The sequence below is a fragment of the Parambassis ranga genome, chromosome 14 (assembly GCF_900634625.1).
Source record: "Parambassis ranga chromosome 14, fParRan2.1, whole genome shotgun sequence".
NCBI classification, from domain to species: Eukaryota; Metazoa; Chordata; class Actinopteri; family Ambassidae; genus Parambassis; species Parambassis ranga.
In genome coordinates this window covers 6,116,250-6,135,044 of record NC_041034.1, presented here as the reverse complement: position 1 = coordinate 6,135,044, position 18,795 = coordinate 6,116,250, and the positions used below count along the sequence as shown (strand labels likewise).

The window sequence follows — 18,795 nt, the reverse complement described above, 5'->3', positions numbered from 1 at the left end:
GCTTGATTGCCGCCTTGATTCTGTACAGGCTTGTTCCTTTTAATGTTGTCTCGTTTATTTCATCTGAGCCCCAAGCTTTCCATCCCACGCATGAGCATCTCAAATTCGTTTTTTGTCATTTAAAGATCCTTCTGCCAAACTGAAAAAAAAAAACAATTTCAATACACCGATGCAAACTAACAGACTGCTGAAAAGCACAAAATAAAAATACATCTCATAGATGGAGCTCAGGCATACAAATGGTAGCCTATTTTATAATGTATATATCTTTTTCCTAACTTATCCCTTGCTGTCTGTATGCCGTTGCAAAAATGCAATTTCCCCATTGTGGGACTAATAAAGGTTTCTTAATCTTAATAAAGGGCACTATGATACAACAACAGATTTGTAGGAAATCTCCAATACCTGTGGCACAGACAGCTTTCTCTGCTGCCTGTTGCTTTGTGTGTTGTTCTTGCAATCTAATGTGTTCACTGACAAGAACAGGTACCATGTATAGATATAGTTTTATTCATATTTTCTCAAAGAGATTAAGCTGTTTTATCACTCAGCACCAAAAGACCTCTGCGAGTATATGTGTTAAGCATCAAAAAAGTGAAAAGTGAATTATGCCCTGCAGGTAAACCAACATATGACATGCAAAGTTACAGCTACAGATAATGAGCAGTTGTCCAGATGGTCAAAGAGAGTGAGGCTACATTAATTAAGACTGTAGAGATGACACCTCAACAGATAGAGGTTGAAAGTGTGCACAGACAGGGGCAGAGCCAAGAGGGCAGGAACAAGATGGTGAGAGGCCACTCAGAAATCAAAAGCTCAGGAGACCTACTTCAGTGATCCTGTTTTAATGTCTTCACACATTCATGATTTATGTTAGGCCATCAGGGGTGGATCAAGAACTGCTACTACTAAAGGTGAACAAGTTTCAGTAGTAAAAATATCTTGAAACATTATTGCTGACTGTAAATGTTACATGGTGGCCCAAGTGACATGTAGTCCTTGTGGGAGATACCATAACACTCATTCATCATTGAATATTCACTGATCTAATAATAATGCAACAAGAGAACCAATGGGCTCAATGTGTTTTTTTTCCAATAAGAGACTCCATTTGTTGGAAGCAACCCCACAAAAAACACAACAACAGAGTCAATATTACTAAACGCAAATTCAAACGGAATACTTTAAGCTTTGAAAAAATATTCCCTGAAACAAGTTGATATTCTAGGCTTCCTTTTAAGCCAAGGTTCCTGATAATAATAGCCTTGTACTAAGGAATTGAAACTCAAGTTAGTTTTAAAAACAAAAATCATCAATAACACAACACAAATAACATTTCTCACACATAAACACAAAACAACATACACCTCAAAAGCAATAAAGGGTATACGTGCTATCTGTGGGACATCAATGTATTTAAGATTGAATGTGTTTGCTCAGTCATGGAAATGTGACCTGACAGCAGCTTATTAATATTTCCACTTCCCCAGGGATATGCAAATTCACCTTGTCCTCTGCAAAGTGTTACTGAAGACCTTGCTAGTAAAGATCCAAATCGCAATAACTTATCCTCAAACTCTAGCGGGCATAAATGTATATATAGCCTATATATATGCAAGTGTGTTCCATTGTGTGTTTGTACAGTATAAGTGTGTGTTGGAGGCAGGGAAGAGGGTAAGAGTAGAGAGACAGAGCGACAGGAAAAGATAGAGCTGTGCGCAGAGGCATATAATCTGAATTCAAAAGCAATCATTTTTGTTCTCAGCTCATAAAGCCGTCTGTGGTTGATGGGTAAGGCAGTAAAAATCAGGGGGATGATGGTAAAGAATAGATCTGGAGGTTGTGCAGAGATACCTACACTCACGCAGGAGCAGCCGGTTTTGTTCAGAGAGAAATGTGCAGCGTAAGCAGAATTACAGATAATTAGAGTAATTAGATTACACAAAATGCTAAATGCAGTATGACATTAAAAACAACTCGTATAATGATTACAAATATACAATTATTTGAATAAGAATACTAATAGATTTCTCAACCACATCACAGACCAAAATAAAAACATAACTAAGAAGGTCACCTTGGGTACAAAAAAAAGAGAGAAAGGCAAATTTACAGACATTTTAGAAAGCAAACAATAAATTAACCAAGAAATAATTCTAAATAGGGGCACCCGTTTTGACATGAAATCAAGACAGGGGTCAGCCAGTGGTGTCAGGGTACTAGTCTTCATCATTACACACTATTTTTAAAGGACTGTAAATACATCACCAGAGTTTAAAGTATGCAAATTTACTGTCACATTAGCTGTGTTTTCTAGAGCCAAAGAACAGATGAAACTGCAGTGATATATCTCAAGCTCATTAAAGATCAAAGGAAGCTGTGAGCATGTTCTCAATGAATGTCTACCTTTGCCTACTTGTTATCCCTGCATGTCTGTGTCCACACGCTTGACTTCAGTTTCTGTATCTGCACTCCAACATAGACAACATGTCTATGTTTGCGTGTGTCCAAGCAGGCCCACTGGTGCAGCCTGCCCCACTCACAGTAAAGTGTTATCCAGAGTGCCACTGTCAGTCCCTCTCAGTCCCTGGAGAGCTTGTGTGCCCTCCTTAAAGCCCTTTAGCAGCATCTGCAGGCATGCTGCACATGGAGCTAACACTGAATTTACAATGCTCCTTGTGTTTTGACCTTCAAACTTTTTAGCAAAAAATATCACAGCATGAAGCTTGAGCTGCCTTTAAATTAGATCAGAAAGCAAATCAATCAAAAGTACTGCCTGATCAAATTATGGTCGATTGGCGAGATGTTGAGATTTTAAGATGTAATTTATAGCTCCAAGATATTATAATTTTGTAACCGCATCTAAAAAAGGTGGGTCTGATTTCAGCAAAGCGCATTCCCTTTTACTATTCCGATTAAGTCCTCGATGACTCAATGAACTTTTCGCTTAGTAATCTTTATTGCTCTACTGCTTAATTAAATCATATTTCACAGAGATTTACAATGTGACTGAGATAGTGACTTACAACTTAGAGCGGAGAAAATTTAGTATTTTTGCACAGTCTAATTATGACTCTGGGCTTTAATCTACATATGACAGTATCTAACTGGCAGTGGTTTCTCTTGTGCATCAAGGCCAAAAAAAATGTTCCCTAAAATTATAACAATATTACTGTCACTTCAGAATAATATACCAGGGTTTGGTGGACATGATGGAGACTCACAATTAAATGTTTACAAAATCCACGGTTTAGTTTGTATCACATTTATGAGGTCATTGTTGCCTCTGTTGAGGTTTTTTTTTTATCTTATTCTTTTACTAAACAAACTGAATAGCCTGATGTTATTTATCTTATTTGCATGGCAGCATGATGCACATACACACAGACACGTGTGCGCACACTCCCACCAGCAGTTAGAGCGTGTGTTGTTTTTTTATTTGACGACACTCACAACTCATGCAATATATAGGACCATATATAGGTTGCTTCCAGGTTTGACACAAAAAGACATTCAAGTGCTTTCAGCATATGCCGAAGGAAAAATCATCCAACCATCTGTTGATTTCTTTTCATATTAGACTGAGCTTATATTGTTTTGTACAGCAGACAGATGATTTTTGTGTCAACGTGTCAGAAAAATGCCATTTATATATGTATTTTTAACCAAGTAATTAAGGCAGGAAATGACTTAGAATCTAGGATATTTTTCACCACCCCTCCTTCATCCCTCTGACTTTTCTCACCTTCCCTCTTCTGCCTCCCAGCTTTCTCCCCAGTCATTGGCTGCTTATTAGAGTCTCTCTGTCAGCCTTGTCCCATCTAATTCTCACCCAATTACAATCTAAATGAGCCACAGGACTGCTTAACTTGCTTTGCCTCTTCCCATTGTTTAATTTGTGACGGTAACAAACTCTGATTAGGCCTCTGCAAAGGTTCATAAATTAAGCACTCAAGAGCAAATTAATCACAATTCCCTGGGAGGATAAATGTGCAATATTCAATTTTTCCATATGGATTCCACTGACAAGAATAACACACTGGGAAAAGAACACTCTAAGAGAATGACTGTGTATTTTCCAGGCAGTGACATTCTGACCGGGTATAGTATCACAAAACAACAAAATGTCATTTTGCTAAGAATTTCTGTCTAAGCCTTCCAAAACTCTTGCATATATATTTGCACAATGGCAATTTTCACTAGTAGCAGCTGCCTTCCAGAGGTAAAACTGGGCCAATTTGATTAATGTCAGCATCTCAACATAAGGCATGCAGATGCCACAATAAAAAGTTTGCCAACAAGGGAGAGGATGAGTGGAAAGAAGAGTGAAAATAAGTGATAGACAAAAATGGAAAGGGTCTGACTTGAGGTATGCATGCAGCACCTGGAAGGTAAGCAATTTCCCATTGGGATTAATAAAGTATTTCTAATCTGATTCTAAATTCTGATTCTGGAAAAAAAAGACAATCCCATGATCATCATCCATGGAAAACGGAGCAGAACAAGAAAATGAAACACAATTGACAGTGGATCTAGTTTAGCATACAAACAGGCAGTGGATAATTAGTCTCAAGAGAGAAATCGGCACATCCTGAGTGGAGGAAAAAAAAGCTCAAAATACTGAAGTGGATGTCCTCAAAAGACAAGGCAGCCATATCATGGGCCTGACAGCAGTCTGAGATTTTCACCCTTCCCACTCTTAACCACTTTTATCTGTCATATTGCAACGGATACTTCAGAAAACATGTCTTGTCGTAGCAAAAATCTATGTAAATCACTAAATCTTCTTTGAACCCAGAAAAAGCACTGACACCACTCACTAATCTCTGGTATTATTTAAAATTAACAATTGTGCTCAGGTACTATGGGAAGGGAGAGGTCCCATTAAAGCCTGAATGAAATGCAGGTATTTGAGAAATACCACATAGCATCTTAGTGATACATCTTGTTACTTTTTTGTCAGTAACAGTATTTTTTCATCCACTGAGCCTTTGATGGTAGTGATGCTTTCATTCAGACAAAAAGGAAATGACAAAAATATAGGTCACCACAGACAAGCATAACACACAAATGCATACACTTAAGCTATCACTGACATAACAAAAAGAATATACACTGTAGCACCCACTTTAAATATCAAATATATGTTTCCAGTTATATACAAAAATGACCCTTCGATGAAGTAAAACTGAATTCATGGAGTTCATGGTAATGAATCACAGTGTTTATTCAAAGAAGATACTCTCATCTACAGTCGAGTTATTGTATCACACTGTCTATTGTTTTCAGTCACTTCCAGAATTTATTTTGTGATGACGTGAGCCAGATGAATTGATGATGGCAACATTGTCCTACAAAAATACACCACAGTCAATGATTGGCCAAGTTGCTAAATGTGGCGGCTTTCCAAACCTTTTTTTCTCAAAAACAACTAGTGACTTTCTCTGGTGACTTTTGGAGACTGACGTGAAAGCACATATCATTCTGCAGTTAGGCTACTGCCCGCGACAAGCATCGACCTTGAGCTCCTCCTCCGCCTCAAAGCACTCACAGGAGTTTCACACAACAGTTTCAGCTGCAGTCACAGCAGAGAGGAGACCCACACCACTCTGCGTCCAATCGTGCGCAAAGCTGCCACAGGTCCCGTCATGGCTTATAGAGCAGGAGACCCGACACACGCACACTGTGAGAGTTAAGGTAGTGTGCTGCTAGACCAACACAATGCATGCACTGACACAAAAGTCTGTTTCACTTATATAGTACACAAGTACACACTACAACATAGTGTTAAAAAGAAATCCGTTAGCAAACATCCAGAGGTAAAACAAAAAGGAAAAATGTGCACCAGCGGATTCTGAATAATGAATACGAACAAAAGAAATCCTGTAGGTCATGTTTAGGTCATGGAAAAGCAAGCACCGAGAACTCCCAGAAAACAGCACTTAGCTCCAGAGATGAAGACAACACATTATAATGGGCCTAATGGCTATGGTTGAAGACTTGTGTCAGATAGGAAGCAGTAAACCCAGCTGTTACAGTAACTTCTACACAAATTAGCTGTACTGTATATTGTACAATACCCCACTAAATAAACAATGCTAATTGCTAATCCAGAAAAAAAAACAATACAAACATCTTCAACAACACCTTAGCCACGCACTCGAACAGACTCCATCAGAAGTGGAAAAAAAACGACCAAAAGCAGCAAAAATTAATAAAGTTTGTGTATCCACTTCTACCACACTTGTACCAAACCCAGAACTATAACTCGCTTGTGACATTCTCAGTCCTCAACAGGCAAACGCTTAAATTATTTAAGTAAGAAGTTTCAAGCTGATAATGAAAATCTCTTTTCCTTCTCAAACAGTGTCAATTGCTAACTACTAGTCTGCCACTCCCACTACACTAACCACGCCATGTCTTGTCTTACACAATCATCTGAAATCATTTTACATGCTTTTAGACAATTCATCTGAGAGCAGCGAAGCAATAAAAGCACTACTGTAAGAAGTCGGATTTTTCACACAGTTATATCATTATCAGAGTTTTCCCTGTAACCAGCTGTGGTCCCTTTCATGGGAGCCATTTATATGGGAATTACATTCCAGCGGCACTTCCTAGTAATCAGAAAACCAAAGTGCATGCCAGAATAACAACAGAAGGAAAAAAGGAATCTGTAATGTAGCACAACATGGCATATTTTGAAAAATGCTGTTTGGTTTGAACACTGTAAGTGTACTCACATTGATCGATGTTCCCGTCTGCTTTCCCCTTCTCCTGCAAACAGAGAACACACACAAAAGTGGTTATTACAGGCTTGGAGGAGTGAGACAAAAACAGCCCTTTCTGCAGGTTTTTGCAGACCATCCGTTATTGTGCCTTTACCTCTTTTCTAGCCTATAGGAGAAAAGGCGACAACTGAAAACAAAGGTGAAAAGGGAATGAAAAGAAAAGAGTCAGAGTGTGTGTGAGCATGTGGTGCATGGCAGTCTTTTGCAAAAATGAACCCCAGACTCAATTCAATCACCCTAATTGGAAATACAGTTGGCAACAAGTTGCCGGAATGGCAGTGTCACCATATTTTACTGGAATGTTTACCTGGATGGCAAACAAATTGATACCACTGTAAAATCTGATTTGTCTCAGATGCTACTACTTACATACATGTGCTCCTTAGGCAAAAACAAAGGATCGACATGCTGTTTAAAAATAGAACAGAAGCAGGTCTTCCAATTCAACACCACTTCTGAAGAAGCCAATATGTGGGAGCAACTGAAGTGTTGTGACATTTTGCATTCCTGTCCCTCCTTCCTGTGTGGATGTCACCGGTAATGAGGCTCAGTGATAAAACATGTGTGCGTCTGCAAGGCTCCCTTGGATTCCCACGAGACTAAGAGCCTCATGAGAAACACAGCAGTTTTCGTGCTTCCTGTCATTGCCTCCATCTTTGCTTCTACATCTATATCCCTGTTTTTTTGCCTCCCTCTGCCATCCGTCCATCTTAATTGTGGACATGCTTCCTCATGATGGCAGGATAAAATTGAGTGTGCTCATCAGCACCGCCTTCCATCATCTTGAGTGCCGCTGTTTGATCAATTGATTAGAGAATCAAACCAAGCATAGAGGTGAAAGAGAGGCTATGTGCTTCTTTCTAAAAATATTGTCCACTTTACTGTGAGTCATTGGATTTCTTTCTGTCACTGTACTTAGTGATAAAACCACACATGGTTGATTAAGAGTGTGATTATATGTTTCTCAGGTGCTACAGAGTCACTTTCAGTGGGTGCAGGAATGTAAATAATTACCACACCAGGATTTTTTTCTCCACCACACTTCCTATTTATCAGAAGGGCTTATAACATTGATGTTACATACAGCTCCTATAAGATTATGTCAGTACTGAGATATGTTCACAATATCACAAAAAGGCAAAGAGTCAATATCCTAACCTGTTTAGCCCGAGGATGTTTGCGTGACTTTGCGTTTGCTCTGTTATGGCTCCTGGCATAGTCACTACACATGTCAGGCATGTTACACTGCATTATTTAAGAATTATAAATAATTATGACATATACAAGGCATTACTGTTTTTCAAAACAAGCTGAAGGGGCTTTCTTATATCCAAGAACCAGAAGGGTTAAAAACATCAGACGTCTGTTTTGAATAGAGATATCACAGCCTGGAAAGAAAGGCTCTTAACCGTTTACAATCCCCGAGAAAGAAGTTTTAGTAACATTAAATGCATGTGTAATATGTAAGAGATAATGTATTGCTGCTCTTATGCCAACACCTAGCCAGGGTGGTCTCTTAGTCCTGCTAACAAGCGTTGCTTAAAGCCTAATAAAGCTTATTCCTCGAAAAATGTTACAACACATCACTGAGAAGCACAGTTTCACTTTGCCTAATAACAGCAATCATTTTAACATGTTATCTTTCCACAAATTAGTCAAGAGGTTTCACAAGTTTCTGGACAACAGTTGAGTTCAGACCTACGTGAATTTTTTGATCATACAAAAATATTGGAAATCAAAGTTTTAATTTTTAAGTGTGTACTGAAGAAGTCAATATTTCACAACAATTGAACTGTGGCTTTACATCTGAAAGAAGCAGTAGATCCTATGAGCTGGTTTAAAAATGTGCACTCTAGATGTCTCAGTACTGTAGTGTTATTAATGTCATAGGCTGTTTCAGATTTGTCAGCTTTATTAGGTTTGGCGGTAGCAATAGATTTCAAGTGTACAAACTGAATAGCTAGCACAAACAAATCTATGAATGCTACAAGCCTCTATTTTAAAACCCACAAAAAAAACAAAGACTGACATTGCTGCCACAGAGACTGACATTTTGTGGGAATGCAATCTGAACAACAGGGCAATTCAAGCCAAGCTGTGTCTGTGTATGAAGTCTTCTTGAATATGCTGTCTCCTTCTTCACTTAAATGCACTGCAATGCAGGTACATTTTATCTAAGTCCTTACAGTTGTATGTGCCCACTTACTTTTTGCACATCTCGCTCTAGGTTTTAAAATCCAGGCAACAACAAAACCCTTCTACTAAAATTAGATACCTGTATGCCATCTCAGCACTGCAGTTTCAACACAGGTTCTCTTTGACATTTTGAAGATAATACCTGAGTAGGATAAGGAGCAGAGCAGAGAGGAAAGTTGGATCAGAGTTTGATTTAATGTCTGGTGCTTATCTAACAGTAGCTGACACACAACTTTTTTCCATCCATTTTAGCCTTGGGCAAGTGGGTAAGAAAGAAGTTTCACTTGGCTCAGAGCTAAACTTGTTTGTCTCAAATGAAAAATGTAGGCCTTAATAAGTCCATGTTGCACACCTCTGTCTAGCATTTTCTCTTCATTCTTGCACATTTAGCTGATTTTTAAAAAAAATAATCCATCAATTACAGAACTACCATTATCCATTAGCCAACACTTAACAAACCGGCTGTGTTACTAGCACAGCCATTAACATACTTGCAAATAACGTGAGAATACCAGATTGAATATAAATAGGATGAGAGCAATGGCTTCACTGTAGTACACATTGACATCTCTCATTGGAAGATTGCCCCTGAGTTGAGAGAAATTAAATAAATGTTAGAATGCCAAGATTGGTGGCAAAATATCACACATATTCATACTTGTGGTGTTATGTTTGTCCTCACCTATTACTAGCTTACTCATGCACATTTGCCTTAATATATACACTACATGTCCAGAGTATCAAATAAAAAAAACTTATGGCAGAAGCCAGACACACACAAAATGATGGATGCTCCTTACTGTGATTATCACTTTTCAATATACCAGATGTATGTGCTAATCCAGTATCTACAGCCACTATAATTATAGTTGAGAAGAGTATTATTGCTTCGTATAATAGTAAACATTGAATATGTTCTGCCTGCCTAAAAGGTATTCTTCAGAGCGCAAATTATCTGGAGAGTTACTGAAAAATTGTGAACTCACCCTGTGGGGACTATAACAAAATAAAAAGTAAAGCTGGGGTTGAAGTCATAATCTAAATGCAGCAGGGATCGCCCCACAACTCAAAATTAAAAACACACGAGAACAATCTCCAACCACAGGGAGACGGCTATATTCCCTCTTTTCATTGTCCCTATTCAATGCATAACCCTCTTACTTCTAAACCTGTAATCCAATGAGCACAATCCTCTCTTTCTCTGTGGTTACTACAGCATCACTTAGCCAGTCTGCTCTTCATATGGACAACACTCCCAAAGAGAATCCTAATGTTCCAACACCGAGTCCCACACATTTTGTCTGACCTTTGTTGCACCATAGCATCTTTTCTCTATGCAAACTAATATACTGTAATTGTGCAGAAGCTACTGCAACCCTTTAGTATTGTCAGCACATCACACACATTTGCTTGCTCTTTGTCCTGCAGGTATCTAGGAGCTTGAAAAGAAGTCTAAATCAAAAGGCTTTCATCAGGACTTTTTTTAAGGCCTGTTACACCCCTAAGAGGCTTTATTGTTCTTCTGTTTACATGTTTAGTATTGTTTTGGGGGATTTTAGTAGCAGAATTAAAAGTGGAAAAAAAAGAAACTGGTGTTGTTTTGTCAGTCCCATAGGCATTGAAAATGCTTTCTGCATAATATGAATTCATGGACTTTTGTGATTTACCTCGGGGTTGACTTTAAATTCTGATGCCAATTGACAGCTTTTTAAGTTCCATTTCTGGCCAGATAGAAGGATGGTGGGATGCCTGTGAATTTGTTCTTTGCATCAAGGGATTTCTGGGGACAGAACCATCAGGGCAAAATGGCATTCCACAGCAGACTGCCAACTTGGCAAAGCCCAAAGTGAGTGAGACTAAGAACAGACCAGGGGGTGTACATGCTTCATTTTTACAAAGAAGTATAACCGCAGGGCTGTGTGGTATGTGTCTGTTTGTCTGTGCGTATGGCAACCTGTTAGGGGGTTTATGTTTCTGTTATGCAGGGAACATTAGATAAAGGGTTCAGTCTTGTTGGCAAGGACCTGTTTGCTCTCAGGGTGAGTCTTTTTAAAATCATACTTCTCTTGTATGCCATCATGATAGATGCTACCAGGCGAGCTCATTCAGAACTTGCCCCTGAGTGTTTAAGCAATTATCTCAAAGCTGTTGTAAATGGATAAACAAACAAAAGCCGAGTTTAAAAATGAAGCGCAGACAGAAAGAATGCCGATGTAAGACTATTAGTTTGCTGATGCTTGTAACCAATACCCAAAATACATTGTGGACCAAATTAAACTTAGTAGAGTTAAAAGGAGGATATTAAAAGCATTGCACACACTGCTGTGTTTGCATTCATCTTACAATGTACTTTAAATAAACTGGCTATTGAAACTGTGCTGATTGCGTATCAGTTTGACTATCGACAACTGAAGACAAATTTATTTTTTTTTATTTTTTAATCACGACTGATGATCACTGTAGATAAGCTCAAGTCCCCCTTATTGCATCCTTTTCAATATGACAAAACGTAAGCAGTCTGACAGACTCTGTTCTCTACATGCCTGCTTCAACTGCTTGATTCTAACCAGTAATGGCTGTATTTCTGCCTGGCTTCCCACTGAAGCCTGAAATTCATTTGTAAATGTATCAATAACAAATGTCTAATTATTGACTGTTGAATTCAAATTATTTTTCAATTATACAGTTCATTTCGCACCGACAACACATGCAACATTTTGCTTGTGTGTTTGCGTGTACATAATGAGAGGAACGCAAACACAGAGATCAGGAGAAAAAAGGTGGGGGAAAAAAAAATTTCCTTTTGGGAAAACTGAAATGCAGAAAACGTACGTGTCTATTTATGACAACACCCTGATAAAAGGAACCATAATGATGAACAGCTGAAGTGTTAAGGTTGAATAAGTGGTGCTATGAATAGGTGGGATTCATTATGTCACACTAAACTATCTTACTGACATTTCACCAGGGTATGCACTATTTTAAACCAAATTTAAATGAATTAATTACTTCTCATTTAGAAGTTATTGTCATAAAAGTATGAAACTGTAATAGCTTACAGACCTGTTGAGTGCTGCTTGTTTACAAATCTTGCTAGGAATAAATGTTTTTGACCTATTTTTGTTGTAAAATGAAATGTAAGTTAATCTTGTTAATAGCCATGACCAGCCTGCCAAATGTTTGTCCTGTTCTGGCTAAAATGGAGTAATGAATTTTATTTTCATGTATCATTGAACTGCAAATTATTATTTAGAAATAATTAATGGTAATGCAGCAATTAAACCATGAGCCATTTTATAAATAAATAAATATCAAATTATGCTGTGCAGTTACAGGTAGTTTTGCATAAGTTCAAGCCAGGAAGTAATGAACGGGCCTACACAAGAACAAAAACTTGAATGAATTTAGCCTGACTTACATGTGTAAACAAGCAAAAAGTAATGGATTTTAACCCCTCATTTACTTATTCCTGTTTAATATTATTGCTGCACTTGAAGCGTACATGCGGAGACATTTCTGGGCCACCCTGGACAATAACAGTGTGATGTCAGGCCATCAAACAGCTGATGATATTATATAGAACGGATATTTTATAGTTTACTTCGAAGGGTGGCTGGGTGCCCCCTTAGAGATAGGGTGAGGAGCTCTGTCACCCGAGACGAGCTCGGAGTAGAGTAGAATGTCTGACTTGAGCTCCTTCACATTGAGAGGAGTCAGCTGAAGTGGCTCAGGCTTCGGATGCCTCCTGGATGCCTCCCTAGGGGAGGTGTTCTGGGCATGTCCCACCAGGAGGAGACCCTGGGGGAGAAACTATATCTCTCGGGTGGCCTGGGAAGAAATGAAGTGTTGGGTGAGAGGGAAGTCTGGGTCTAAACTGCTGCCCCCACAACCTGGCCCTGGTTAAGCGGTTAAATATGGATGGATGGATATTTTATAGAAAAGTGCTTGAGAAGAATAATCCATTCAGATTATATTACAGCTAGTACACAATCTATAGGTTAGTTCTAATCAACAAGAAAACCCATCTGTACCATCTGTAGGAAATGTCTGTTTAGTGTATAGATGTTCATAGTAATCAGATCAGATGGAAATCACATTTGAAAAACATTTTTACCCTGTCAGAATAGACGTTACTGCTTAATGATCAGTTTGATTAGACCAAACTAAATCAGTATTACATCAAACAGCCGCCACTGTTTCTGTGAGGTCTGATACAAAGTGGGTATTTACCCATAAGTAGCTTGTTAGCTAGCTCACTGGACACAAACCAAGTAAACATTTAAATCTCCAAACGCCATATACTTTCAAACAGACTCTGAATGGGCTGTAAAATATCGCTGCAAATAGTTATAATGAGATTTGTGGGTTGGAATTTGAGAAACTGACCAAATTAGCTAACTAGCTAGCTAACATTAGTGACGCAGCAACTTAAAAATGTGTTTGTAGAGCTACTACAAACACATTTTTTTTCTGAAGCTGTACACTAAATAATCCACTTTACATTATGTTCCAACATACTGTAGACATTTTGAGTCTGATGCCTGTTTTAAAGCTAACGTCCAGTCATTTAATTTAGACCTCGGCTACAGCAAGACACAAAACCAACCAATCAACAGCCGCCAATATCTCATTTGGCCAATCAGAGCAGACCATTTCTACCTGATACCCACATGTATTATATTGACAGATAAACCTTCCAATCATGATCCACATCACAACAACACCAAAAAAGTAGTATAATTAAACCCATTTGTTTTTGTGCATGTTTGGAACAAAATTCATAAATAAATCTGAGATAATAAAAAAATAGTTGTAGTAGTTGTATAGACTCAAAATATATTAAAAAAAATGTCATAAGAGGCGAAATGAGTTGCATAGAGCAGTATATATTCACCATAGAGTGTGCTTCCTGGAAGGAGGTACGCAACATGCTGGGTGTATCCACGCTGCCTCGCCTGCTACTCTTGTGCCCTTCAGCCAGCCAGCCCCCTGACATTCCCAGCAGAGCGGCCACAGCCACAGCCCAAACACCCAGGCTGCCCATGAGTGTTTTATCTGATTGGAAAAAAGCAGAAACACAGAGAAGTCACACAAAGACAGGTTCACATTTAACAAAAGAAAAGCATTTCAGTTACATGCTGTATTATCAATATGATTAAATAAATCATGTCAAAGTGTAAATCTTCACACCTTACTTGTCATTTTCATCTGTCATAATCTTATTTGTATGCAAATGCTTTTTTTTTGACGACTTCATTTACTTGCGATAAAAAAAGCGTTGCTGTGTGTGCGATAAAGATAGATGAGCTGTTGTCAGGTTATTAAATTCATTATTTACTTAGGAGTGTGTGTCAGCGTAATCATCGCAGAATACGTTACAAAAAAGAAAAAATGACAAATAAAAGAATCAGATTGTTATCTGAAGCAATTTCCAGGCATGACACAACAAAGACAAGATGTTTTTATCCATGTAAGACAAACAAGATAAATAGTTTACAGAGATCTGCATTTTAATAAATGTACAACATGCAAAGACAAAAACCTGAAATGATGCTAATGCATGCTCCCAGAACAAGTCGAACAGACACTACACGACAAATACATAAACCCGCCATGTGGGCTCACACACACACACACACACACACACACACAGCATAATGCAGCTATGTAAACATCAAAGCCTGTACTGATGGGGATAATTATCTGTATTACAAAGGACATGGGAAATCTTTTGATGTCAACAAAGAGACAACCCTCTGAAGTCACAAATGGTGGAGTGGTGTGGGAGCTTATAATTTAAAACTCTGAAAAGATCAATTTCAATGCTATGACACACACACATAGACGTACACACACACACACACAAAAATACACAGCAACATCTCAGCTGTACTGACACAAACACCTGAAATAGATTTTTTTTCTCATATAAGAAAGAGGTTTGCATTGCATTGCACTGGTGTACTGTTATTCTGTCCACCCTACACCATCCTGCACTGATGAGGATTATTTAAAGGACCCCTCATCTGGTCCTATCAGCTGATGTAAGTCTTTATGGTTGTGCTGTGCGACGTGGCAGGTTGTTATTGTGTTATAGTACTTTCCGGTAATGTGGTTATTGTTTTTATTGTGGCTCCAGACTTTATAATGTGGCTTTATTATGTGTTTTACTGCAGAAGCAGCCTGAAAAACAAATTTCCCTTAGGGGGCCATAAAGTTTGCTGTCACAGTCCACAACAAGGGCACGGAAAAATACCCATGATGCATTTCAAACAGTGCAGGTGTTTATGGTGTTAAATGTCTGCAGTGGCTCCTCACTAGAATATTGAATATTGGGATTCATGTTGACCTGGGTCTGCTGGCTAAAAGTTGAATCTCAGTTTGACTTTCAGCTATTTTTGCGATAATTGAAAAAAATAAATCATTTTCACCTGTAATGAAGCTTTTTCCCCCTCCCCCACAGCTGACATTTTGACTTGTCACAGGTGTCACAAGCACCCCTGTTCATGATAACATTAATAATGACTCTGTTATATTCAAGTGTCGCAATAATTAATGTTCCTACTGTGATATGTCACAATGTCTTCGATGAAAAGATAAAAAAAAATGAAATCCTCACTTTACATTTTGACTTGAGTGAAATGTCATGCATTTGATTGGATTTGGGAGAAGCAGAATAAACTGTAACCCTTCGACATATTTGTCATGAAATTAATATGCTGAATGTATGAGCAAATATTTATTTTCTTTTTTTTGGCCAAAGTCTATGTACTAAATGAGAAGTATCAGGTGGAGCCAAAAAACAAACAAACACTGATCAATAACACATTATCAGTCAGGAGACAATTGTAAAATATATTTACAAATTACACATATAGTCATTTGCTCCATTTGTAATATAAATATATTGATTAGTATTGTTTTGTACTTTTTAACCTGATATTTTAATTATGGATATAGTGGGCCAAAGAACCAGTGATGTCAGTGATGTCACTGGTTCTAGAGAGAACATGTTTCACTGGGACAGCACCCTCTAAATGCCCTTTAAAGCCAGTGCTTGCTAAGTGTTAATAAAATACAATTCAAACTTTGGGAAGTCAGAGTTGGAGTCAGATAGTCAACCAGAGGAGATCGTCTTTAAGATCAAAAAGATCCATTCATCCATCCATCCATCCATCATCTATTAACCTGCTTCGTCCTGCAGTGCAGGGTAACAGGGGGCTGGAGCCCATCCCAGCTACCTATGGGTTAAAAATATGAGAAACAGCCAAGACCAGCAGTACTCAGAGGGCAGATGATCATTCAAATATTTGTTGTGTAACTTTATGTATAGCCAACAAAGTATAAGCTCTACAGGCTGATGTGTGGATACATGCAGAATAGAGAAAAGTAATTTAGGAAAAGCAACTAATGTGCAAGATCAATAAGTCTCACATCATGCTGCAACACTATGTTGTCTTTTTCAGTGGATGGAAGGCTGTTAAAGCTGGTTGAAAGACTTTAAAGCAAGGGGAACACTTCAGTCTGGATTATTCTGTCATACATACAGTTTCCAGTTTGACAGTCGAGTAAATACACTTTACACCACTCCATACTGAACACAAACTGCAAAATCACATAAGTCCTGTCAGCGTAAACATCACTTGCAGGAACCATCGACATTATTCTGCTAGCCGGGGGGATAATGGGCCCTCGGAGATGAGAGCTCACCCTTGTGAAATTAAACACCAAATGAGATCTGCCAGTCACTGTCTTAATGTGCTGCCTAGCCCCCTGGCATTGGCCCACACACATTCATACATGAGTACACAAGAGCACACACACAAACAGAGGCCCCGGTCGTGTGGACCGAATGGTCCATTTTGAAATTCATCAGGAGGGAGAAAGTCTACGAGGAAGCCATTATTTGAGCAGAATATTAAAAAGCTTAAAGAGACACATTCGTTAAAACCAGTGCAGCTTTGCTCAGATCACACTCACTGACTCAACACGCTGAGTGGTAAATGCAGCTCTTCACACTGCAGCAGCCTTTCTCTCCCTGTCTGTCATGTTCCACGTTTCCTTCTTTAGAACTCCCACGTTTTATGACATAGAAGTATTGTTAGGGCCGGCTGCAGCTGACCTGTCTCCTTTTTCATTTGCTTACTTGCTGGAAATTTCTTACTTATTTTCATCAGATTGCTTTGAAGGCTTTTTTAAATTATGAATGGAACCAGCAGGCATTAGTAAAGTGATAATAGGTCCAAACAGAGATCTTTATTATATTGCAGTGTAGAATGGACACACATTGCAAGGGGGATGTGAGCAATGTTTTAAGAGAAATATGTAATGTATCTTGTAGCAGTGGTTTCTTATGACACCATTCTCGTGCTACTATAAGTGAAAGAAACACTTATTTAAATGCCTACAGTATAATACACAGTGCAAAGACAGAGCACTGTAAGGAGTCACGTTCCTGCTGCTTCCTGAATGTCATTTTTAAAATGAGACGTTCAGAGGACAGCAACATCTCGCATTTCTTTGAGGTGGATCAAGTCCATTCAGCAAGGAGCTGCTTTCAGGCTGAAGTAAAATATTTATTTTCACCCGCTGCTTAATTTTGGATTTTGAATAATTGATGATAATTTTGTAGCTGAAAAAAAAATCAAGCTCAGAGTTCATTTAGTTTGCTTAAGAGGAAATCTAGCACAGCTTTTCCAGAGAAAGACTGGAAGGCGACCTCCATCATGGAAGGATGGTCATCACGCAGGAGACAAAATCCAGGATGAATAAAACAGGAGATTGGCACAGAATTAGGGCCATTTCATGATCAAAGCAAGGGCACGCCTACCACCGCAACATCAACCTCCAAAAGAGGCGCAAGAGTGACCCGGAACGTATCTGACTCTGCTACCCCCTATTGTGCGAGCGATGTAATGCATTTTAGGCGTCGCCCAGCTCCCTTGCTTTTAATGTGGTGACTCTGAAGGCTGCCTTAGGCATAGTTCTGGCCCAGTCGGTTTTTATGCCAGATTAAAAATGAACTTTAACTTTCGTTTTCACCAGAAGTTAACAGCGGAGGGAAACAAAACAACTCACGGTGCCAGGGGACTCAAACCTCCTGAATAAAAGTCCACTGTCATTGACTATCCATCCACCATCCTTCCGCCCACCTCCATACTTAAACTCCTTTGTTTTCTTGGTCCCATGTTCAGGTGAAGTCAAGCGATACAATAATTAATTCCTTAGAACCATGAGCTATATCTGGTTAGGGTATTATTGACCAAACATGAGGTTTTTGAGAGGTCATGTTGGTCCGTGCAGGTATCCAAAGCAACTTCCCAATGATCAAGGTGTTCCTCATGAGAAGCTATTTCAGCACAATTTTACCATTTTTGAGGCGCTCTATCGCCTGATCAGACACCATCAGAATTCACTACCCTGTGTCCACTATTTGGCAGTGGTGATGATGAGGATGATGAAGAAGAAATTGCTATTACCAGAAGTGAGAGTTGTTTACTAATAATTCGATCGTCATCACATCATTTTGTAACTTTCAATCTGCTGCTCTTTTAGAAAATTATGTATATTTACCCACAAGCAAAACAGACATCAAAAAAACAATTTGGACTAAAATAGAACTGACGTCCATCATGGGCCAACGCAGGACTAAGACCGTCTTTGTGACTAAATGAAAATTGCATGATTACACATTGATGTCTGAGTCTTCTAAGCATATAAAACAAAAGGCCTTTCTCTATTCTCTCAGTGCGAGAAACCATGGAAACATCTGGCTCTGCTCCTCGGAGCACACACACACAATCTGTCA

General features: G+C 38.7%; 1 protein-coding gene across 1 annotated transcript in view; it reads right to left on the bottom strand.

Moving 5' to 3' along the window:
* The window catches only part of LOC114445903 (follistatin-related protein 4-like), a 132,421-nt gene extending 118,390 nt beyond the window's left edge, over nt 1-14,031 (bottom strand). The window contains exons 1-2 of the mRNA XM_028421216.1: nt 13,882-14,031; nt 6,744-6,777 (exon numbers count right to left, since the gene is read on the bottom strand). Coding sequence (XP_028277017.1) covers nt 6,744-6,777; nt 13,882-14,031 — 184 coding nt within the window. The remainder of the gene's footprint in view (nt 1-6,743; nt 6,778-13,881) is intronic.
* Between the last annotated feature and the right edge of the window lie 4,764 nt (nt 14,032-18,795).